The sequence below is a fragment of the Chelonoidis abingdonii genome, chromosome 19 (assembly GCF_003597395.2).
Source record: "Chelonoidis abingdonii isolate Lonesome George chromosome 19, CheloAbing_2.0, whole genome shotgun sequence".
Classification (NCBI taxonomy): Eukaryota; Metazoa; Chordata; order Testudines; family Testudinidae; genus Chelonoidis; species Chelonoidis abingdonii.
Genome location: NC_133787.1, coordinates 12678916 through 12704001, shown reverse-complemented (window position 1 = coordinate 12704001; position 25086 = coordinate 12678916). Strand labels below are relative to the sequence as shown.

General features: G+C 40.9%; 1 protein-coding gene across 2 annotated transcripts in view; it reads left to right on the top strand.

Moving 5' to 3' along the window:
• Positions 1–19933, top strand: part of FTO (FTO alpha-ketoglutarate dependent dioxygenase) — a 343733-nt gene extending 323800 nt beyond the window's left edge. The window contains exon 8 of one of the 2 annotated variants that reach the window (XM_075073784.1): positions 19678–19933. In XM_075073784.1, coding sequence (XP_074929885.1) covers positions 19678–19819 — 142 coding nt within the window. In that variant the 3' untranslated portion in view covers positions 19820–19933. The remainder of the gene's footprint in view (positions 1–19677) is intronic. The other variant, XM_075073785.1, reaches the window with a different exon arrangement.
• The last annotated feature ends 5153 nt before the right edge of the window (positions 19934–25086 follow it).

Below are 25086 nucleotides of genomic sequence, written 5' to 3'. Positions count from 1 at the left end.
AAATATAAATCTTTCAAAAATAAAACAATGTAAAACTTTACAGCCTTCAAGTCCACTCAGTCCTACTTCAGGCAATTGCCCAGATAAACAAGTTTGTTTACATTTACAGGAGATAATGCTTCTTGCTTCTTGTTTACAATGTCACCTGAAAGTGCCAGATGTGCTAAAGATTCATATGTCCCTTCATGCTTCAACCACCATCCCAGAAAACATGCGTCCATGCTGAGGATGGGTTCTGCTCAATAACAATCCAAAGCAGAACAGACTGACACGTGCTCATTTTCATCATCTGAGTCAGATGCCTCCAGCAGAAGGTTGATTTTTTGTGGTGGTTCAGGTTCTGTAGTTTCCGCATCTGAGTGATGCTTTTTTAAGATTTCTGAGAGCGTGCTCCACACCTCATCCCTCTCTGATTTTGGATGGCACTTCAGATTCTTAAACCTTGGGTCGAGTGCTGTGGCTATTTTTAGAAATCTCACATTAGTACCTTTGAGTTTTGTCAAATCTGCTGTGAAAGCGTTCTTAAAATGAACAAGTGCTGGGTCATCATCTGAGACTGCTATAACATGAAATATATGGCAGGGGTGAAAGTAACTTAAGGGACTTACCAGTATGCAGGGCCAGGGTCCTGAGCAAGGTGGGCGGGGTGTCAGGTGGAAGGGGCGGGGCCTTTAAATCCCTGGGCTCTTTAAATCACTGCTGGAGCCTGAGGGCTCCTGGCTGCTGCCACTACCCCAGGGCACCAGCAGTGATTTAAAGGGCCAGGCGTTCCTGGCCACTGCTACCACAGCCAGAGCCCTGGGCCCTTTTAATCGCGGTAGCAGTAGTAGTGGCTGGGAACTCTGGGGCTTTGGCTGTGATTTAAAGGACCTGGGGTTTCCAGCAGCGGCCAGATCCTCTGGCCATTTAAATCATTGCTGGAATCCTGGGGCTCCCCGCCATTGCCGCTACCCCAGAGCTCCAGCAGTGGGGCTCTGGTGGCTATGTGGCCACTGCTGGGCTCCAGGGGCTCCAGCCATTGCTGGGAGCCCAGGGCCCTTTTAAATTGTCGGCCTGGGAAAGCTGCCCCCTGCTAGTATGTTGGCTGTGTGCCGGCTCTTGCAGGTACACCATACCGGACCATACCAGCTTACTTTCAACTCTGTATGTGGCATAATGTGGGTAAAACAGAACAGGAGACACACAATTTTCCTCCAAGGAGCTCAGTCACAAATTTAATAAATGCATTGTGATTTTTTTTAATGAGCATCATCAGCATGGAAGCACGTCCTCTGGAATGGTGGCTAAAGCATGAAGGGATATATGAATGTTTAGTATATTTGGCACATAAATACCTTGCAATGCCGGCTACAAAAGTGCCATGCGAATGCCTGTTCTCAATTTCAGGTGATATTGTAAATAAGAAGCAGGCAGCAGTCTCTCCCGTAAATGTAAACAAACTTGTTTATCTTAGCAATTGGCTGAACAAGAAGTAGGACTGAGTGGACTTGTAGGCTCTGAAGTTTTACATTGTTTTGTTTTTGAGTGCAGTTATGTAACAAAAAAATTACATTTGTAAGTTGCATTTTCACAATAAAGAGTTTGCACTACAGTACTTTTGCATGCGGTGAATTGAAAAATACTATTTCTTTTATCATTTTTACAGTGCAAATATTTGTAATCAAAAATAATATAACGTGATCACTGTACACTTTGTATCCTGTGTTCTAATAGCAATCAATATATTTTAAAATGTAGAAAAACATCCAAAAATATTTAATAAATTTCAATTGGTATTTTATTGTTTAACAGTGTAATTAATCACAATTAATTTTTTTCATCGTGATTAATTTTTTGAGTTAATTGCGTGAGTTAACAGTGATTAATCAACAGCCCTAGTATTTATGCACGGTAATTAAGTCATCTCTCAGTCTTGTTTTTGATAAGCTAACCATATTGACCTCTTTATGTCTCACATTGTAGGGCATCTTCTTCAGCTCATGAATCATTTTTGAATGAATTATTTTCTGCACCCACTCCAATTTTTCAATATCCTTTTAAAAAGGAGGACAACAGAACTGTGTGCAGAATTCCAGTATTGGTCTCGCCAATGCCATATACAGATGTAAAATTCCTTCCTTTTTCCTCTGTTTATACGTCCAAGAATCACATTCATTCTTTTCGCCACGACATTACACTGGTGGCTCATGTTCAGTTGCTAGTCCACCGTAACCCCAAGATTATTTCATAATTCTTTCAGTGCTCCAGGATACAGTGCCCCATTTTATAGGTATGACTTGCATTTCTCGCTCCTAGGTGTATAACTCTGTATTTGACTGTATTAAGACACATTTTGTTTGAATTGGTCCAGGTTACCAGGCGATCCAGATCACTCTGTATGACTGCTCTGCCTTCCTTGGTATTTATGTAATCTTTGTGTAATCTGCGAAGTTTATAAGCAGCAATTTTATATTTACCTCAGGATCATTAATGAAAATGTTGAATAACATGAGGCCTAATACTGAACCCTGCGGAATCCTATTAGAAAAACTCCATTTGATGGTGATTCCCCACTGACAACTTCTTTGTGAGATCTGTCAATACGCCAGTTCTCGATCACTTTACTGTGTGTACTGTTGATATGGTATAGTGCTATTTTTTTAATCTGAATGCTGTGCAGTATGAAGACTTCCAAAATAGCCTTACAGAAATCTAGGTATATTACAGCTATGCAGTTATCTTCCAACCAAACTTGTAATCTCATGAAAAAATGAAATAATGTTTGCTACTAGAAACAAAATGAGAGATTGTGGCACAAGATATTGGATGATATACCTATGGTATGTAGACACTATCAGAAAGCAAAATTTGTTTGAATTTCCTGGAATTAAGAACAGCTGGATTAGCAGTAATTTCATTTAAACAAAGACTGAGATGAACTCATAGTTCAGGACAGTATTATAGCAATTTCCTTTAGGAAGAGAAATGGGAAGAATTAGATCTGCTGGCCTGCACAAGGAAATAATGACTCTTGTGGAATGGGAAGAGGAAAATATTCATCAGCAATTCATGCAAAGAGGTCACTAATGTGGCTCAGCTGGCAAACAAGAAACCAGGAAAATTGGATTTTGACAAATAACATTCAAATAAAAAAACCAAAATATTTGGAGGGCCAAGACTACCCTGTTTTCATCAGGCTCCAGCAACTGTTCTTTTGCAGTCATGGAAGCAAGGGAGTCACAACAGAGGACCCATTGTCAGAGAGATGGCAAAAATCCTTTATTGTATCTGTTCCACAGAAACTCTGGAAGGATGCAGGACTGCCCGGGGTGGGGGCACAAGTGGGGCAATTTGCCCCAGGCCTGCAGGGGCCCCGACAAGAGTTTTTCGGGGGCCCTGGAGCGGGGTCCTTCACTCTCTCTGAGGGTCCCCAAAAACTCTTGCAGGGCACAGGCCCCCGGAGCTTCTTGCGCTCCGGGTCTTCAGCAGCGGTGTGCGTTGGGGGGTCTTTCTACTCCGGGACCCACTGCTGAAGTGCCCCAAGACCCACGGCGGGGCCTCTCGCCGCTGAATTACCGCTAAAATGGGACCCGCTGCCTAAGTGCCGGGTCTTCTGCAGTAATTCGGTGATGGGGGGCCCCACTGTGGGTCTTCGGGGCACTTCGGCGGAAGGACCCCCCCCCCCCCTGCTGAATTACTGCCGAAGCAGGGACCCCCCGCCGCCGAAGACCACAGGCCCCCTGAATCCTCTGGGCAGCCCTGGAAGGATGGACTCACTTATTGATCAAACAGGTCTTGGTATTTAAACCTTTTAGTTAGCCATACTCATCTGGCTTCATCTGTCTAACAGGAAAGGCTTTTTTTTTTTTTTTTTTAAGTGTGTAATGTTACACAAAGATCCATACAGTTTACACCTGACACAGTGACTACTGAGCAAAGTCACTATGCATGGCTACTCATAGTGTCATTGGTAGATTCTAGATAAGTCCATCCAAGCATTACTTTAAGCAACATGTGACAAATGTTTGTCACATCACTTAATGCACTACTGGCAGGTGTTCAGATCCTATGATGATGTGCACAGTATAAAAACTTATATATTGAATAGAATAGAAAATACTGCTATCATAAGAAAAGTCTCAACTAAACAGGTATGCATGTATGGCTAGGGTTCAGACTCTGGTATAATTAGATCATCCCTAAGGCCCCAATTCAGCAAATTGTTTAAGCACTTACTTAAGTCCATCCTACTCAGCAAAGTACAGAAGCATATGCTTAACTTTAATCACATTCTGAAGGATTGCTGAAGTTAGTGGAACGTAAGCACATGGTGAAGAGCTTTGCTGAATTCTGATGGACTGCTGAATCAGGTTCTAAATTCGCTAATAGAAGTCAAATTTTAGAATTTCTACATGATGGTCTAAAAGGACATCTTAGATGACAGACTTATGCCACAATAGCATTACAGGTCAGTATGCTCAGCAAATGCCTGTGTTTTCAGCATTGTCAAAGTTGGTTTCTTAAGCGAGTCACAGTGAATGATTACTCCACAGAAAATTCACAAGTGCTTGCTGGTTAATTTGAATTGTACCTTGCAAATGCCCACAAAATACCCATTTTGAACTACTTCTTAAGGTAGCGTCACCACCTACTTTATTATCATTAAAATATTCCCCTGTGGCAATAACTTTATCAAGAAGGAATTTCAAGACCTGGTGCATTATCTATTGAAAAGCAATTTAGTAGTTTCCATTCAGGCAAGGTAATTTTAAGAAAAACACCTGAAGTTTACTCTGAAGGCAATTGCAATCTTCCATAGATCTCAGGATATTATATTACCTTCGTTCTTTTCGAATCCGCAGCATAAGAAAGAGAAAGACTGACATAAATTGGATGTTCGAAGAGTTCTGAAGATAGACATCAGAAAGACTCAAGAGTAAGGAAAGATCTCAGAATTATTTGTTCTTTTCCATCTTAAAGTAAAAGAGAACAAAGCATCAAAGGCATCACTAGTGAGATGGCTCAAAGTCAGTACTGTATATCGTATTGTATAAAGCATATGGTTTGGCACCACCAAAAAATCTAAAGCCCTGTTCTGTGGGAGCAGTACTGGCATTGTGGTCATAAAGATCCTTTGCTCTATAGAAAATAAATATGGAAAATTTACTATACTAGCCACTACACATTTTATCTGTTGGAAGCATTTGGCAGGTGAGTTCTGCAGTCCGTGGTGGCTCAGTCGTGGTTGGTGCACAAAATTAATGACTTTGACTTGTGCACTCTAGAGTTGGATTCTGCATTCCGTATAGACTTCAATGGGAGTTTTGTTTGTGCAAGAAGTGCAGGGTCAGATAGATGCATGTAATTCATCTTATCAGTTTTATTCTTATTCTTTAAATAAGATGGATGTGATCAGGACCCAGACAAGAAAATTTGTTCTCATCTGATAATCTCTTATTCAAATTCTCCAGTCCACACTGGAGTTTTAGTAGGATTAAAATAAAATATTTAAAAATGTTTTTAACTGTAATCTTTTGGGATCTGATTCTGTTCTCAAACTACTTTTACTCTGGAATTACTCCTGGTTTGTGCTAGTCTAACAGAGTTCAGAATGTGATCCTTTGACTCTGTATATGGATTGGGATAGTGTTTTATTACACTGGAGTAGAAGTGGTTATTAGATTTCTCTCTGTATATTGCTTTGGAAGATTTCATACTGGAATGCAAAAAGATAATTACAGAGAACCTAAGAGTAGACAATTTGATACCTACCACAGTTACTGATAGGGATGAAAACGCCTATTGTTAGAATTTGGTCAACACAGAAAGTAGCAGAAACTCTAAGTTATGACTGCACCATTTATAAAACATTGAACCAAACCTATATGCATTATATACAATTCATAACACTAGTTCATTGGAACCTCGCCCAGACAAATCATCTTTGCTGTTTCTGCTATATTGAAATAAAGTTCTTCAGCAAAAACAGGAATATGTGTGTGCGCGTGCGCGCGCACACACACACTCCTTGAATGTTTTAGAATATATTGCAGCTATTTATAGGAAAAGACATATAACTCCCCTTCCCCCTTTCTCTGAGAGCTGAGCATTTTGACATTTGTCTCAGTACAAATAGAACTGCTCAGCAAGTCATAGTCGTGGGTGCAACTGGGAAATGGCAATTGAAAGATGTTCCTCTGCGTCCCATTTCTCTCATTGATTATTTTATGACAAATGAGCAATTGCTCTTCATCTCCTGCATGACCACTGATAATCAGGGACGCTTGTTGATAGTGATTGCAATGGTAAAGCTGTATTTTCAGGATTTCGAATCCCTAGTAGACTGTTTTCCAGCATTTCATTGGTGTTATGCAATTTTTATTTGTACCAGCATGAACATTCAATCAGAGATGTTAGGAAAAGACCTGTTAGATAATCTAGCGCATTCCCCTCCTGCCAGTGCAGGAGTGTTCCTTACAGTACATTTCTAAGTGCTTTATCCATAAAATATGGATGGATAGAGAAATAGACATGTAGAGGTTCAGGGAATATTAAAATACCTGTTTGGATACTGTAGGAGTGTATTTGACTAAAAAAAAATAAATATCTCTCTCCTTTTGTGGCTCTTGGTCCTTTTATTTCCCACTTTCCCCAGAATCTGCCCTTTCCTGCTTCCCTTTCACCTTGTTATGACCTAGATTACTTTTTAATAACGATGCTTTTCGATCTTAGCATTGTGTTGCACTTGTGGGGCACAGGCCTAATCTTTGTTATAAATTTTCCCCCCTACTGTGGGATTCAGTGTCTACAACAGCATAGTCTTGTAGTGTAAATAGGACCGAACCCTGTTTTAATTGTGTTCCCCGAGGTATGGATTCCAAGGCTCGAGCACGCTTCAGGAATATGTTGGAAAATGTGACTTAGTTCTTTCTACACTGCAAGATCAAACCATTTTTTCAAATTTCAAGCACTATGGTGTACCTCAAAACATAAGATTTTCACACTGCAGACAGGGCTTTAGTCAGCCTGTCACCGTTTCTTTGGTACATTGACCTCACTCTTTGACTAACCAGGTTTTGTCACAGTCAATAGAGATCCCGTTTCATTCAGATGGACCAAAGTTGGTGGGAGCAGCACAGTGATAGGAGTTAATGATGGTAATAGTGGGGGGAAGTGATTTAGGGGTTGGGTTTTTTGGGGGGATGGGTTTGAGAGGGGGGTTTCACATGAGAACTGATGCTAGTGAAATGGGACATTTGGAGGTACTACTAACAGAAGTGGTGGGGCAGGTCAGGGATTGTTTCAGGAACCTGAGAGGACAGCAGCGGAGGGTTTGGGTCTGAAAGAATCTTAAAACTTGGTGGTTAAAGAGTCAGAGAACATTTTTCTACTGTTTTGCCCAGTCTAGTTTAAGTGTGTGAAACAGTGGGGTTTTTATCAGTCCCCTTGGGGGAAACTTTCACAGTCTAAAAAATCTTCTCTTGATCTCACTCCCATGTACACCAAATCAGGATTTGCCATTCAACAATGGGTTTCTATTTGCCTTTCCCACAAATATGTAGGGTTGTAGTCCCTAATAACTAAGCTGCAAGTGCTAAATGCTTCTTTCCCATGGAAAAACAATGATCAAAAATCTGCAACATGTGTGCAGCTTCCTGGAGGAGACAAAGGGCACAGACTTCAAACACTAAGGATTCTTGGGAAAATTGGGCTCCCTCCTTGTAAATCCTGGGGCATCCTATGGAAATCCCACCCTGCTGCAGTACTTCCCTAGAAACTACGCTACCAGTTCATTTTCTCTGCTTCTTGAGCCTTGTATGTTGTCCACCTACCAAGAGAGCTAAAAGGCATGGATGGGGAGATTAAATGCTGCTTGAAGCATCATTAACTCTTGTGTGGGTTTCAGCCAGAAGAGAAGAACATGCCATGTAGTGCGTAGGTTAACAGAGGAGAGTATCTGTAGCCTCCTGGGAAGCACACTACTGATATTCCATTTTCTGTTGGTTATATTGCCACTCCTCTTTCCTCTCTTTTATTTATTGCCACACTGCACAACAGAGGAGAGCATATGGCCCAAGCAAACCCCCTAGTAAAATAAGTGGGGGAAGTTCACAGCTCCGTGGTTGCTATTGCGTCAATCTGTCTGTGGACTCAACAAGATAGCCATGCATCACTTTACACTGTCCAGGTTATCTTCTCAACCAGAAGAGCTAGAAACTTTATGTTAATAAAAGCATAGATTCTGGATAATACAGTACAATCTCTCCAAAGACCCTAAATCAGCAATTACATCTGCATTTCAGTGAACATGGAGGAACAATGTCCCAGCTGATAATGCAAACAGGATGAAAATAGTTATTTTAAAACTGCATAAAATCAAAATTTTGGGGGAAACAAGTCTGCTGTGTTTATTCTCTCTGTGCTCAGGAGACATTTTGTTTCTTTGTCTGAGAAATCATAGGAAAGCACGTATTGTGTGTGAATTAAAACAGCAGATCGTACACTGTATGAGAGGGAAATGGAGCATTTTAGGTTCCTGTTGAGGGAACTGAGGTTGAGATATTTTTATGTTGTGTGGAATCAAATCAGTATTCTGAGTCAAGAATTGCTGCACAGCCGTCATTTGTAATGAGAACAGTAAGCCTAAATCCTTGCCTATGGTGTTGAAAATTTTCCTCTAAATGTTGAACCCTTTGGAGTGGTGGTATTATTTGTAAGTGTCCATATGGAGGGATGTGTGCATAAATATGCATACACATTATTCTCATGCATTCAGGATACAGTGCAGCCGTGCATGTTATTCTAAGAAACGGGGAACAGAAGTCTCTGGGAAACAGGTAGTTGTTGCACGTATACAATATGAAAACTGTAGGTTAGATTGGATTAAACATCGTGTTTCTGCAAATGCTGTGCTGTTTATGAAGTGTTGCTCTGGGGGATTTGTAACCCCTTGTAGTATAGTGGTCATATTTGTTGATTAAATAACCGGGCAAACATGGCACACACACTACCCTTATGCAGACATTCCTACGCGGGGAACAGGGACCACGGGAAGTTTCTCTGTGCTTGTTCCTAGTCCTCTCAGGGGTACTAATTTGTTCCCAAACTGAACTGGCAGGAGACTTGTCCACTAACCACACAGACTTGGTAAGATCCATTCAGATCTCAGGACACAGGGAGGAAGCAGGACTGCCTCTGTGGAAGCCAAGTGTCTCTGCACTGCTCCATTGGCTATCTGGTCTCCTATGGGTATCATGACTCCATGCAGTCACCAGTGTCACTACTCCAGGATCCTCCACCCTCCATCCTATTTGGGACTATGGGCTTGGCAGACATGATTTAATCTGATCAGAGGGAACTCTTTGATGGATTTCTGCTTGGAAATTCATTAACAGAGCCAACCATACTGTTTCTTTGTCTTCTTTCTTCCTCCAGCCCATCCACCTAAAGCTGCAAAGTCCATATACCAGGAAGGGACTTTCCACTTGGCTGGGGTTGAGAGAAAGATTGGGGAAAAGGGGCTTTTCAGTCTCATTTTTCACTCTCCACTTCAGAGGTTAGCCTGCAGTCCACGATTTGCTCTTTTCTGAAGTTACAGCCAGTTAAGTATGTTAGCAAGTGAGAAAAGAAGTGAAGTATGTTTGCACAGGGTTATTTAACACTGCTATTGAAAAACTTGGATGTCAGTTCTGTTTTCACTGCAATAATTGTGTATGTGATATTTTTTTAAAATTTCAAGTTTTCCATAATTTTTTTTAAAATGTGGGAGCCTAATTGTTGATGCCCATGGCTAAACTCTCTATCTTTGTTGTGTGAGTTCATCAACATGGGATTTTGAATGTATGCTTTTATCTCTTATTTCATACATTTGGAGGAGATTAACTTCTTATTTGTCTAATTTTTCTCTGCATGATATTCTAGAACAAAGACGGAGAGAAATAAATTTTGAATTCAATTTTCTATATAAAAATGTAAGAAACCTGGAAAGATGTATTACGTTACCTGGGCCTTGATTAGTACAGTACTGCTCCACAGTCAGGTTATTAAATACGGGTGGTGATGACAATAGCAGACTTACAGAGATTAAAGCCCATATAAGCTTTCTCCAAAAGGTTACATAAAAACTCATCTAAAAATTCTAATCTTAACAATATTAAAATTACTGTTATTGCTCCTATATCCGATAGCCTTTGAATTTATTTTATTTGATTAATCTCCATCCTACGTGAGTGCCTTTGCATATACATATGTGAATTCCTTTTAACATACATTGATATATGTGCATGAAAATATTGATTCTACTTAGTTCCACCAAGTGGATATAGTTTTAGGGCCTTGAACATTCTTTCTGTGAAGAGAAAAGACAGGTACCACTTGTGTGTGCCTGGCTATTTCCATCAGTGTGACATTCTGTAAAACCCAGTAGTTGGACTCAAGCTTACCGTCCAGTTCTCAGGTGAGCAGATGGACGGTGGGGGAGAAATATTAAGCTTGCAATTTGGGTAATAATAGAAACACTGACATTTTAAAGCTCATGCAGCTGTCACTTAAACCTCTTTATTGTCAAATTCATTTGTCTCACCCCTGCCTCTGTGTAGAAAGCAAAATACTCTCTGCAGGACAATGTTAAAAGCTGGATTCTTATTCAGATTTACTTTGCAAAACCACATACAGTGGTAAGGCAGGTTGATTTCAGGTCATCATGCTTGGGTCATGAGTGATTCCCCAGGATGCTGCATCAGAGCCTTCATTACCAGTGGAAAGAGTGCCTGCAGGAAGCTCAGGGTTTTTTGTGAGTAGGACTACAAGCTTCTATAATGTAGTAAGAGTCAAATTCACCACTGGCACATTTGGTTAGAGCTTTTTTAAGTCAGAGTTTGGGGTGGATGTTTTACCACCCCTGCAGTTATCTGTGGAAGGATCATATGTAGTCTTTCATTTCTTCTTGGATTATAAACTCTTAACTGGAAAGCTCTCAATCCAACCCTAACTCTGGCATTCCTGCTCCCAATTCCTCACCTGGGAACAAATTCATTTTCTCAATTGTCTCTTCCCTCTATAAATAAATAGCAGTTGCTCCTGCTCTGAGCTATTACTCACTGTTGGGCACACACTAGCTACAGCATATAAAAGAGCATCAGCACAGGCTGAATGTAAGTTGGCCAGACCACTATGGAACACATTAGGACCAGATTTTCAGAAGATCTCAGCACTCTTCAATTTCCATCTTGCCACTTCAGTTTAGAACCTGACTGGGAGCTGAGTGCTTTTGAAAATCTGGCCCTTAAAGTCAATCAGACTAAATTTTGCATTTTGTTTGAGGGTTGTTTTTTTTTGAGTTTTAGTTTGCACTGTCAGGGTAAGAGCCAACCTCAAAGAAAATGTCTCCACCACAGATTGATCACCTTTCTCTTCTCTAGAGAGCGTGGTGTGAGTGCAAGTTCTGCACTAGTAAAATGCTAAGAAAATTGGTAATGTGGGTTCAGAATGAGCCTCAAAATTCCAGTTCTGAAAAAAATGGAATTTAAATATATCATCCCAGGACATCCTATTGTTATTTCTGAAGGAATAAATAGCATCCAGCCATATGATTCTTTTTTCCTGATTACATTTCTCTAAACGCCTTCTAACTCAGTACATTTCCATTATGTCACTGTTTTTCAGCAAGCAGCAGTTTGATAGGGCACTCAGTGTGAATCTCTTACTCAGAATCTTGTAACCAATGTGTATAGGGTTGGCCTGCCAGTATTTTACAGAGATAACTATAGTGATCAGGAAGCAATTCTTTCCTCCTTGAAAGCACAAGCAGCATCAAGGGAGATGAACTCACACCCCAGTTCCAAGCACCCTGAACTTTGCTGAAGTTCTGATTTATATCTAGACGTTGTGCCTACTCCTTTCTCTAAAACATGCTGAACCAGATGCCTAGAATTGAACCTTAACCCTGAACTTAGGGAAGTTCAGCTCCAGTTCCAAATGTAAACCTTGCTGCTAAGGCCAATCTCCAACTAAAAGGTCTTCCTGACAGAGCATAGTAGTAATTTCACTCTGATACATTGCCTCAGATTGAAACTCTCTGAGAGAAAATGCATAGTTAATGCAATGGCTACAGTACATTTTTCTTCCGATGGTAGAGTCACCATTTTTTCAAAAATGTTTATTTTCATTGTTGTTCTCCGAGGACAATAAGTCCATTCTACTGAACAGCAAGGAAAGTTACTTTAGACCTCTGAAATTGTATACCTTTTGTTTCACAGATTTCTACAGCTCTATGCCACAGAGCTATGGAATTCAACACTGCGTTCCCTAAAGCTTATAATTGGGCTGCCTCAGACATGATACATATAATCTCCAAACCATTTGACCCCTATATTGTTATATGCGGTCAGGTAGGAGCAATGCAAGTTTCGGGTGACCCTATCATGTGACTGAGATCAGAGGTCAGCAACTCCTAACTGTTCAGCTGTCAGGGTAGCCCTTTCATCACCATTGTTATGTAACTGACATGCTGACAAATAGACCTGGGTATAAAATTGTTCTCAGCATTCTACCTGATGGCCTTAAACCTTAATTGGTGGCTGTAAATTTTCACATGTTAACAGCTACTGTGACCAGACAAGTGCCTGGAGCGAAGGGAAGGCTAAAATTAGGCCTATCATAATTTGTTAAAATGTTAATGTCATAATGGACACCCACCTGGTTAAGTGGATAAATGCTTTCTCTTTACAAAGCTTTCCCTAACCCCACTGTATCATGTCAGGCATTTTTATCCTCACACCTTTCGATTTACCATGAAAATATAGTACAAGATCATTTATTTTAATGGCAGATGTTACAGTTTTGATACTTTCTAAGGAATTTATCGCACGCCGCCATCCATGACCAAAGATGAAGGACATTGTCCATTGTCCAAGCTAATTCTTTACTTAAAAGCAATACTTTTCATGTTCTTTACCAAGCAAATCAGTCTGTTTAGCAAATCAGAGTTAGTTTTCTTTCTATTACATCTTAAAATAAAAATAATAAAAGATTACATGTTGTGATTGCAAGTGACAGCTGATTTACTTAGATGAGATGCAAGGACAAAGAACTGATCACTGTCAGACATTTTAAAAGTCTGGATTTTTTTAAGGAATGTAAATTTCAGTGACCTGGCCAAATTTCAGCTTGGATAATTACATCTAGTTTATAGTAGTCTCTCTGCAGCTTCCATTGGATATGACATTTTTCTTGCTACCTTGGGCCATTGTCAGGGTTGCTGTTTGCTGGTAAACATTTAGGGTGAAATCATGGGCCTGTTGAAGTCAATGGGAGTTTTGCCATTGACTTCCATAGGGCCAGGATTTCAACCCTGATGCTTACCACCCCAGAAATAGCTGCATTATACTGGCAAGAGAGGCATTTTGTGTGCGTGTAATTATTGAGGTTTAATCACCTGAGTAATCTGTACTCACATTACTATTCTCATATTTTTCTATAGAGTTGAGCCCATAAATATATATAACTCGAGAGAAATGCATTCTCTGGTAAAATGCTAAAATAGCTAAGGATGTGGGTTCAGAATGAACTAGAATAATCTTAAAAGTCAGTGGAACTATTCATCTGTCATAATTACTCAGGAGAGGAAAGATTTGAAGGCTCAGGACCTAGGCCACAATCCTGCAAGGGGAACTGTGTATATAGATGCCTATGCTTGTGCAGAGTCCTGTTGAACTCAGTTGGACTCTGTGCTGGCTCAATTGTTCAGCCATGCAGACCTCTTTGCATGGGCAGGACCCAGCTTGGTAAGATCTCTGTGAATCTTCATGCTGTCTAAAGAGAACATTATTATTCAGAACAGTGTACATGTTAGAAATGTTAAATCATTTTAATCAAGGTTGATGCATGCACATGTCTTATTGGGGAATTATTCAGTATAACAACCCATTTCTTTGCAAATCTCTAATGATTCTACTGACATACAAATATTGCATATGAATGCTATATTTTCATCTAGGCATCTACCCAGCCTCCACTTGTGCATGTGAAAAACTTCCTAAGGATGTACATTCACTTCTGCTTTAAAAATTCTAACACCTTTGCACACACAGAGTTGAAATTTGCATCCTGAAAACTCAGTAGAATAATTGGACTTCAAGTTTGCAAATTCAATTGCTTTAAAAGTTCTAAAACCTGCTCATGTGCAAGTGCATACACAGCTGTGGATACCTGTGGACTATGGCCAAATGTACATGTCTATGCAGTTTGGCATGTGCACAAGTGAATGCCATGAGCTGAAAATCAGCCCTATACAGACATCATCAGCTGGCTTTATTCAACTAGTATTGCACTTAAGCATGTGGCTCAGGCCCTCAGAGTCTGATGTTCAAAGGTGCTGAGCACCTGCAGCTCTTACTGAATTCAAAAACAGGCCCTTGCAATTTGGTGTCCTTTTGCTTGAAAACGGTCTTATTGACCTTTTACCTGTGCCACTGTTTTATAGAAGCACAGTTCTATGAGACAGGTATATCTCCATGTTTTATTTGTTTTATGTTTTTATTAGACAATATCTTTAGCCCAGTGTATCACCGACAGAGCACACTGTGGTGCCCAATATTTTCCATTTCTATGTGTGATAAAGGGGTGGCTTTAGTGTTTCTAGAGAGAGCAACAGAGATGATAACTAATAATAGGGCTTTCAATCTGTGCATCTTAAAGCACTTTTCAACATTAAGGATCCAGGTATAACTCTGCAATTCTCTGGAGTGTTTAAGTGAATATTTACTGCTCTGGCAATGATGGATGGGGGTAGGGGTATTAGCTCCCATATAAAGCATAATGCCTCCGGGGATGTAGTACGTGTCCCCCTCAATTATCCCCTTTTGCACTTATTGGTTCGTGGTGGGGACAAGGCCATCACCTTGCCCCCCGTTTTGCCATATCAACCCCTATCTGGTCCCCACCACTGTTTGCACTCTTGAGCAAAGTCAACCAAATTAGGGCTACCTCCTGTGGGCTGGGAGGTAGGGAATAGACTCACTGTGCCTTCTCCCCATTCTAGTTACCCTGTGCAGGGTGAACCACTCTCAGTGCCTACACTTCTGTGGGGTAGATAAACGTGTTACTAGAAGCCAGGAGTCATATCTCACAATTCCGCAATTGCATTAATCACATACTTCCATAGCACCCACGTTTTTCTGCATGTGATCCTAGTCTGCATACTTGAACAGAAAAGTATTTGCCTGAAATAAGAGTATGTAAGAATATTGATACTTATTCCTTATTTGCTGCAAAACTTAGGGGAAAGAAAGAATACTGTTTTTAAAATCAATGGCTAGCACATTACTGTAAAATCTATCGATTAAAAACACAAAGTATAATGTTAGTCATTTAGTCTGTGGAATGATGCAATACTGAAATAAATTTATCCTTTGACTTTTGCATTAACCTTTTATTGACTACTTGCATACCCATAATTAACACACACTTTAGCTAAAGTGGTTAATTTTAGCATCATGATCAGTGTCCTCTAATGTAGCTGACATCCTGATCATCAAAATGTAAGTGCAACCCTAGATGATAACTAGGGAAATATCTGTTTTACTGAATTTGTACTTGCCCATAGTGAGATTAGCCACCATCTCAGTGAAACAAACACTCTTATAAAAGTTGTATATTATTGTTTAATTGAATTGTTATGAAAGAAAAATTAGTTGGTAATATTAAGCAAAAGAGATTTCCTATTGTATGCCCATAGCCAGGATCAAAACTAGTTGAATATGGTGGGAGAGAGGTAATGAGAATGTAGATCAGTGCACAGTGAATTGTAATAAACTGCTACTTCCAAATGGACATTGTAATTGAAACTGGGATGGTTTTGGTTGTATTGGTGAGGGCCTGGGGAAGTGAGGCTTTGGAAATGTGGACACCTTCCACACGCTTATAGGTACTAGTCATTTATATTTTAAAATGTCCCTCTTCCTGTTTGGTGGATTTTTATTACCAATGGGCTGGAGGGCCACTTTGGCGCTAAGTTGATGTGTTGGAAATATGCTGCAGCTGTTGGTCAGTCAGCCTTCTGTGAGCAGGATATGAAAGAATCCAAGATTCAGTAGCTCTGCCTGGTCTAGATAAAAGAGGGCTTTTTCTGCACCAGCATGTACCTATATAGTCCCCGTCCCCCCCCAACCCCATCTCTTCCAGTCACCTGGCGGGGAGGGGCGGGATGAATCCACATCCCAAGGCTGACCTGGTCTGCCGCTGCAGTCTAAAGCACCTCCTTGGCTCTCTAGCCCTTAAAGGGGCGCACACCTTTTTGAACGAGCCAGATAACAGCCCCCTCCCCTGTCATTTAATGTGCAGTGAGGTCATTCAGCAGGGATTGCCTAGTTCAGCGTCTCACTCATCCTATCCATGAACCCATGACATTCCCAGCCTGCCACATGCAATACATATTTTTCCAACTTACTCTCTTTGGAGGGGTTGACCTTTTTTGGTTACTCAAATTTCAACCACCCAATATAATCCTCAGCCTCAGCTTTTTACTCCTCACCAAGTTTGAGTGTTCCTAGGGTTTCCCCAACAGCACCTCCTTTGTTGTAGATCCTAACTGCTCCTGCCTCTGGCAGGAGACATTTTTATATCCTGTGAGGAGTTAATGTGGCTTAGCAGTAATTCCACTCTATATTTTTATGAGAGGTTCAATGCCTTTGGATACCTGTACCCCTGTGCAGGTTGCTCAGGTCTGTCACTCTGTTACAGTATCAGAGACCAGACCTGGGACAGTACCATTTACAATTGTGGGGAAATGTGTTAAAGTTAGGACTGAAAATATTACTACCAAAAGGCTACTGACTCCTTTTCACATCAAAAAGGGGGTACATAATCAGATGGCCTATTTCAGTGTTTTGGATGCTACTTCATGTGATAACAGCATCACCCAAGTTTTTTATGGTATGATGAGTGCTGCCGGGCGCAGCATCATCTTTAGCAGTGATTTCAAAGGACCTAATCCTGCCACCTTTTTACTTGTGTAATTCCCATATAAGTCAGTGGGGCCTGTACCAGGGCCAAAAACCCTGTTGAAAATCGGTGATATACATAATGTGTATGTTTATCATTCACAACTTCTCTCACTAGAAAAGTGACATTAAAATAGGTGGACGGAGCAGGTAGAAGAAGTGATCAGAGTGCACTCATCTATGACTTTCAGAGGAGCCCCAGACTGGGTAGATATGGTGTGGAGGGCATGGAAATGTTGGGATGCTGGCACTGGCCATTTCTCTCCCCTTCTCAGTTGCGCTTCTGGCCTCAGACTTGTGAATCAGGAAGACTCTTGTGGATGGTCACTGACATCAATCCCTCATGTAGAATATAATATGGCTCAAGGTTCCCAAGTGCATGACTGTCATGTCATGAGGCATGTGCTCAGCAAAGCATACCACGTGGGGAGGTGACCTCTCAGACTATCTCTGCTAGAGGAGCAATGGAGCAGCTTGCACTGCCACTCCTGGGCTGCCAAATGACAGCAACTTTGGTAACTATTGGTATATTTAAAGTGACCACTGATGCCCGAAATTCAAGTGTGAGGAAAAAGTTGGTAGGAAATAAATTACATAGGGAGGCTCTGAAGGTTAAGAATATACACTACGGCTACACAGGCATTGAAAGGTGATGCGTGTTCCCCCCCAAAGAATTTAAAGTGATTGTTATTAATAAATTGACTTTTGCTAAAGCACATAATATGCCTGGCAATCTTTACTAGCAGAGCCTCTTGATGTGTCAACTGTAATAATCTCTACACGGTTTAATTTATCCACTTTTAGACTGAAATGCTTATACTGGAATATCTTATACTACTCACCAAATTGAGCATGTTATTTTGTGCCGAGACCGAAAATAAAGCAAGATTTTAAAAGCCTTACAGAGTTATGCTTTAATTAGTTTCAGCTTCTCTTGCATATTAATTTTCTCCTGTTCCTTTATATAATTTGGAAAATGTCTTCAGAACATGATGGCACAATCAGTTAAGTACCTCTCAGAACTCATACACTAAACTGCATTTGCTCTAACAACTGTTATAAAGCAGCCTGCAAAACAAATCCTCTGTTATTCTGTACAGTGCAGCTTATCAATGCAAACAGTTTAATATTTATGCTAAGAAGATTGTCACAAGTAGCTTCTGTTCCTTTAATTCTTGTTTTAAATAAATAATGAGAACATTTAAACACATTACTCTTCTCAGGGCCCTGAGGTCGGCTAATCTTATTATTTATGAAGTGATGTGCTACATAATAGTACTTAGTGCATGTTAACAGATGCTATTATCAGGGGCTGATGTGGAGAGCTGAAGATATATTGGAATGTTATGTGTTAATACTGTCCTTGTAGTATAATGTACGATGGATTGAGTGCACAGGATGCCGCAATTAACCGCACACCAACATGGGTGTAAAGTTGAAGTATGTTTTCTCATGGGTATTACACTGCCATTAATAATTCCCAAGAGAAGAAGACATCTTTCATTTGGGAACATTCTCTTCCAGAAGTCCTCGAGAGGGGGCCAGGAAGTTATATTTGTTGATCTTTTTCATTTTGCAGAGCTGAAAGATACCTGAGTGGTATAAAGGCACTTGAAAATAAATTGCATTTTATATTTTTTAAATAATTAAAGACTTCTCTTTATATTTTACATACAAAATATAATTTTGTATATTTCTTACTGGGGATAAAACAGTTAATTTCTATCTATGTGATCTGATGTTTCTTGTAAAGAAATGAATTAATCTCCTGTACATATGAAGTAATAGTACTTGGCACTTTTCATCATCATAATGCTTTGCAGACATTAGTTAATTAATCAGCAAATGGTAAATAAAAAAAGTCACTGAATTGTTACAAATTTTCTAATGCAATGCAAATAAGTGGCAGCCTGTATTACAAACTAATCTTAAGAGATGTGACTGTTGCTACTCATAAAACTTTCCTGTGCTGGGCTGCAATTTAGCTGCATATTATAATTAGACTTCACTAGTATTGATGAATAATCCATTTAATAAAAAACACTGTAATTTAAAAGTTTTCTCTGGGGACTAACATCCACTAACATCTTAATTTAATTTTATTGAAGTTTTGCCTACCTATCCATCAGTGGAAATTGTTATTAGCTTCCATTTGCATATATCTTTATACAATTTTCCCTTTTTACATTGCCTTTTTCAGAACAAAGGAGGCTTATACACTTGTAAATCTCTCGAATCTACAAAGCCAATCCTGCTTCTGTAATATTGTTTAATCTATCTCCCGACCTTAATGCAGTAAATTCAGTTTAATCTTTCTCAATAGTCTAGTAATACACTGAAAACCCACAAACATTTAAATCTGATAATAGTTTAATCACGTACTTTAAATCATGATAATATTTTAATCACTGTTTTAAATAACAGCTGAAATAATGAAAAAATAATTCACCATAAAAAGGTATGCAAACTGAATTTTCTCTCTGATTGGCCTTCTAAGAAATCCCTCTAGATAACGCAAAGCTTACAACAGAAGACACGGCCGCTTCTCTGTAAGTGAACAACCCATTTTGTCCACAGATTTGTTCTCTCTCTCCCTCTTTGTTTATCTTAATGGACGAATATACCTTTCTGGGAGTTTGGTTTCTTGACATTCCTTCTCTTAAAAGTAATTCTTTGTTCATCTTTTTTTTTTTTTCAGATGCCAATGCCAACTTGCAATGAGTTTGCCAGAAGAGCAAAAGCCAAAGTGCCATCCCCTCTGGAAGGATGACGATCCCAGTATGCCTCTGCCATATGATCTTGAAGAAGTCATTGCTAACCTGCAAACTCTGCTTGAGTAGATGGAGCACTAGAAGATGTGCTCCCAGTTTAAAATGACCAGTGCTTCACTTTTCATCCTTTTGAAGAAATGTAGTCAAGATGGAATAAATCTCTTCAATTCTCTTATCCTTAAATCATATGAGTTATTTTGCCTTCTCTGAATGCAGATATATGCTTTTTACCCTTTTTATGCCCTTTGTAACTGGATTATGGTTCTTAGCTACTGTTTTAGTGATTGCCACAAAAAAAGAGGATTAAGCATCAAAATATGAGATCTTAAAAGTAAGGTTGTTTGTGATCTGTTTTGAAATAATATTCCAGAAAAGCCAGCAGTTCCATGCTGGACTATATAGGACTATCCTGAATAAAAGAGTGCTAATTTTCTTTCATTTAAATTGTATTCTAAATTAAACTGGTTTATTTCCTGAAGTCATATAACCAAAATGTGTAACATTCATTGCTTGACATTGCTACCAAGAAGGGCATTATTCTATTTAAACTCATAGTGAGGCCAGCTCTACACTAGGTGCGCTTTGCCAGGATAGCTGTACCAGTATACTGTACTGGGAAAACGCTCCGACTGTAGACTCAGCTCATAGCAGTTGTGTCCTTACCAGTATAGCTTATTCCAAGTCAAAATAATTGTACCAACAGAAGCACTGTTTTGCAGTATAACTGCATCTACATTAGGAACTTTTGCCAGCACAGGTATGTCAGTCAGGGATCACATCTCTTCACATTCCTGGCCAATATAGCTATGCCGGCAAAAGTTTGTTGTGTAGACTGCCCTGAGTATATGGTGCATTCACTACATTTCTGGGACTGTTGCTCTGGCCATTAGCCACCCTTAAAAAAAGGTAAGACACTCTTAAAGAAATAGCTATTGTACTTAAATTAGATTTGATTGGATTAGGATCTTGATCCCGGTACGCACCATTTAACTGATATCCCCTGTGTCAGTTTTCTTAGGACTTGAAAAGAATGCTATTTCATGAGCACAGCTGTTTTTCTGCTCTAGTTAAGGCTTTGCTGTACCATTGGGCAAACTGCATACATTTGGATTAGTGCAGGCCTGCACAACATACGGCTTGCGGGCTGCATGTGGCCTGTGGAGGTTCACTGTGCAGCCCGCGATGGGGAATCAAAGGGCTCTGGGCTGCCTGCAGCGGCAGGGAACCCAGAGCCCTTTAAATCCCAGCCACGGCCGGGATTCATAGGGCTCTGGGCTGCCAGCAGGGGCGGGGAGCCCAGAGCCCTTTAAATTCCAGCCATGGCAAGGATTCAAAAGGCTCTGAGCTGCCCGCAGCTGTGGGGAGCCCAGAGCTCTTTAAATCTCAGCCGTGGCTGGGATTCATAGGGCTCTGGGCTGCCAGCAGCCGCAGGGAGCCCAGAGCCCTTTAAATCCCGGCTGCAGCAGGGATTCAAAAGGCTCTGAGCTGCCCGCAGCGGCGGGGAGACCAGAGCTCTTTAAATCTCAGCCGCGGCCGGGATTCAAAAGGCTCTGAGCTACCCGCAGCGGCGGGGAGCCCAGAGCTCTTTAAATCTCAGCCACGGACGGGATTCAAAAGGGTTTGAGCTGCCCGCAGTGGCGGGGAGCCCAGAGCCCTTTAAATATCAGCTGCTGCCGGGATTCAAAAGGCTCTGAGCTGCCCGCAGCGGCGGGGAGCCCAGAGCACTTTAAATCTCAGCCACGGACGGGATTCAAAAGGATATGAGCTACCCGCAGAAGCAGGGAGCCCAGAGCCCTTTAAATAACAGCAGCAGCCGGGATTCAAAAGGCTCTGAGCTGCCCGCAGCGGCGGGGAGACCAGAGCTCTTTAAATCTCAGCCGCGGCCGGGATTCAAAAGGCTCTGAGCTACCCGCAGCGGCGGGGAGCCCAGAGCTCTTTAAATCTCAGCCACGGACGGGATTCAAAAGGGTTTGAGCTGCCCGCAGTGGCGGGGAGCCCAGAGCCCTTTAAATATCAGCTGCTGCCGGGATTCATAGGGCTCTGGGCTGCCCGCAGTGGTGGGGAGACTAGAGCCCTTTAAATTTCAGCCACAGCCGGGAATCAAAGGGCTCTGGGCTGCCCGCAGAGATTCCCAGCCGCAGCTGAGATGTAAAGGGCTCAGGGCTCCCTGGTGGCTGCAGACAGCCCAGAGCCCTTTGAATCCCAGCCGCGGCTCCAGCGGATGGGCTGGGGCTGGGATTTAAAGGGCTCAGGCTCCCCTCAGCGGCAGGAGCTCTGGCCCCTTTAAATCCCTGCCCCAGCCCCACAAAGCTCCGGTTTCCCCCAGCCACCAGAGCTCCGGGCCCTTTAATTTGCCCCTGACAGCTCTCAGCCACCTCTTCAGCTGGGAGCCCCTGATTGATTTAAAATCAAGTATCACCTCCCCACCCCCAACCTTCCTTTTTGGCCCACAGCTGTTTTGTTGGGGCGGCACTGCGGAAGGAGGGTTTGTTTCTGCAGGGCTGGGCGGTGCTGGGGCGGGGGTGTGTCCATGGGCCGGGAGGTCCTGGGGGGGCGTGTTTCTGTGGGGCTGAGGGGTTTCGGCCCTCAGCTGTTTTCTTTGGAGTAATGTGGCCCTCGCAGCTTTACGAGATGTGCAGGCCTGGATTAGTGCCACACTAAATACTGTTTGCTTTGGAAATCACTTAAAGATGAACTAGTTGAAGTTGTGGGGATTCTGCTTCAGAAAAGGTGGTTTCTCATGCAGACAGATACTCCTTTGGAAAGGAGTTAACACAAGTTTTATTTTTGGGGGGGGGCGAGGAGTTATTTGTTTTTGCTGTTGCTACTTTGATTAATTTTTGTTTAATTAAGCACAGGTAGAAACTATGGGAATTGCAGTGGTGAAATGAATTTGACCTCCATAATGAGAGAAGACACTTCAATGTTGAAGACTGCGGCTCAAGTGAAAGCATAACTATTAAAAAATATTGGCAAACAATAATTTACAGCAGTATTCAAAGGCCACTAATGTCTTCTTTTTTTTAGAAGACTGGTGGCAGCTTATAATAGAATTTTTAAAAATACATAAGTGTAAGGCCTTGCTTAGGCTGGGGATCGAAGCCAAAGTACTAGCTGCATCAGTCCAAGCCTCTAGTGCAGGCAGATAAACAGCTCTGTGCCACAGTTTGCAATGGTGCAGGTATAAATCCATGAAAATCTAGGAGTCTGCACTGGTGCAGCTACACTGGTGCCTGTAACTGGGGGACATTCCCAGTACAGACAAAGCCTAAGGTTCACTAGCAAGATATCAAGACTCAGACACCTAATAGTGGCTCAGATAGGATTAAATGCTCTGTTTCTGCTTCCAATTTCACTTATACCATTGTAAATGCGAGTAATTCCATTGAACTCATTGGAGTTACAGCACTGCCCTCCATTTTCCCAGTGCTCATGATGTGCAACCATGAATTAGCAAAGCTGATTGGAACTGTCCAGAGCACATTGTAGCACTCAGAAGAACACAGTTCCAGGTAAATAATCAGACAAGAAAAAGGAGCACTCAGTACACTTGTTGCCTTGGTCAAGATACTACTAGACATTAATAAGAAAATGGTTTAGAAAATTGCTTTATTTCATTTGAATAATTATGACTGAGGTCCTCTTGCAATGATCCTCTAGCACATCCATTAACATTGCAGCATTAGGTAACTCATTACCATTTTGGATGCACCACGAAACATTCTTAACATAGGCCTCTAATGGATGTTCTATGTATAGCAACTGTTTACTGACTCTAGATACGCTGGATACATGAGGACCGAGGTCAGACTGTTTCGGGGAAAAGCATAAATTAGCTTTCAACGGTGGATTCAGTGATTCTTTTCAAATGGTGAAGTTCATGACTGTGCTTACATTTACTTTTCATCAGCTCTGAAAGAACTGAGGTAAAATAGTTCCCTTGCATATGTGTGTCAGGCTAAATGGATTACAGAAGATACAGATCTGTTTGCCTGTCTGCACTTGCCTTTAGACAATATTCATCAATTTTACAAAAGCTACTGACTAAACATGGAACCAATACAAATGAAATGCTCCAGGCAGGGACTTTTTATTAAAAAAAAATTGATGCACAGTTAGTTTTATACTGATAGAAGGAAAATTTTGTCAGAGAGCCAATACATATATGTTAGACATAGTACACACCCCTATACAGGCATTGTGCACATGACATACAAGTGTTGGGAAGTTATATTAACTGACTGTATTATTCTCTGCCCACAGTTTTGTTCCCTCGTGTCAGTTGTCCCACAACACTCTGCAAAGCTGAACTCAGCTTTGGCATCAGGCAGTCAATTATTCTCTTAGTATAGGTACCTTCATGGGCAAGTAGTTTAGAATATAATATCAAAAACAGAGATAAGGGAAGATATAGAACAACAAGGTAAGGAACTGGTGGGTTGGACCTCATGTGATGTATAAAACGCTTTCTATCTTGAAAGCACCATTCTATGAATACAGGTGGTTTTAGGGACGTATTTTGGGGAGCACATCGTCAGTATCAGGTGATTTGAAAATGCTGTGGAACCTGCTTCCCAGAAGGATGGGCAATGTATTAACTCTTTCTTTCCTGCATCATAATGTTTTGTCTATAGTCAATAACTTGGCTGAGCGTGGTTATTTGATCTCTTGAACATTTTTCATAAGGAACCACAAGTGTAGTCAAAATCCATTGGCTATGCATTTTAATCAATATTGCATCACTAGTTAGGGATGAAAGATGATGGACAATTTTAAGGTGGTCAATAGAAAACTACAGGAGGTATACCATACAGATCAGAAATTTTAAAGTCACCATTCTTACGCGCTGAGCTTTACAAGAGAGTGAGAATGTCTAAAATGTAAATAAGAATGCTATCAATAATTACCAAATGGAAAATCTCAAGGATGTGTAGCCTGCCACATAACTATCCAGATCAGTTCTCTTTATTATCATAATGAAATAGTGGATATTTTAATTGGTAATGAACTGGTTTTACTTAGCAAGATGACCTTTCAGATCATGCAAGATCACTGCAATGCTATAGGACAGATTTGGGGATTCAAGAGCCATAATAAAAACAAAAAGGATAAAAAATCCACCACAAACAATGCAAATGGACAAGACTATGAAACTAAGAATGGGCATAATTCTCCTCTCAGATATGCTTGTGTAATGCCATTGACCTGGCGCAATTCAACGAAAAGTCTGCCACTGAAACTGAGATTTACATACCCATTCTTCTTCTCAGAATAAGCCAGCACATTTCAGGCCATTCATTAAATAAGAGAAAATAATGCATACATTTGCAGAGGCT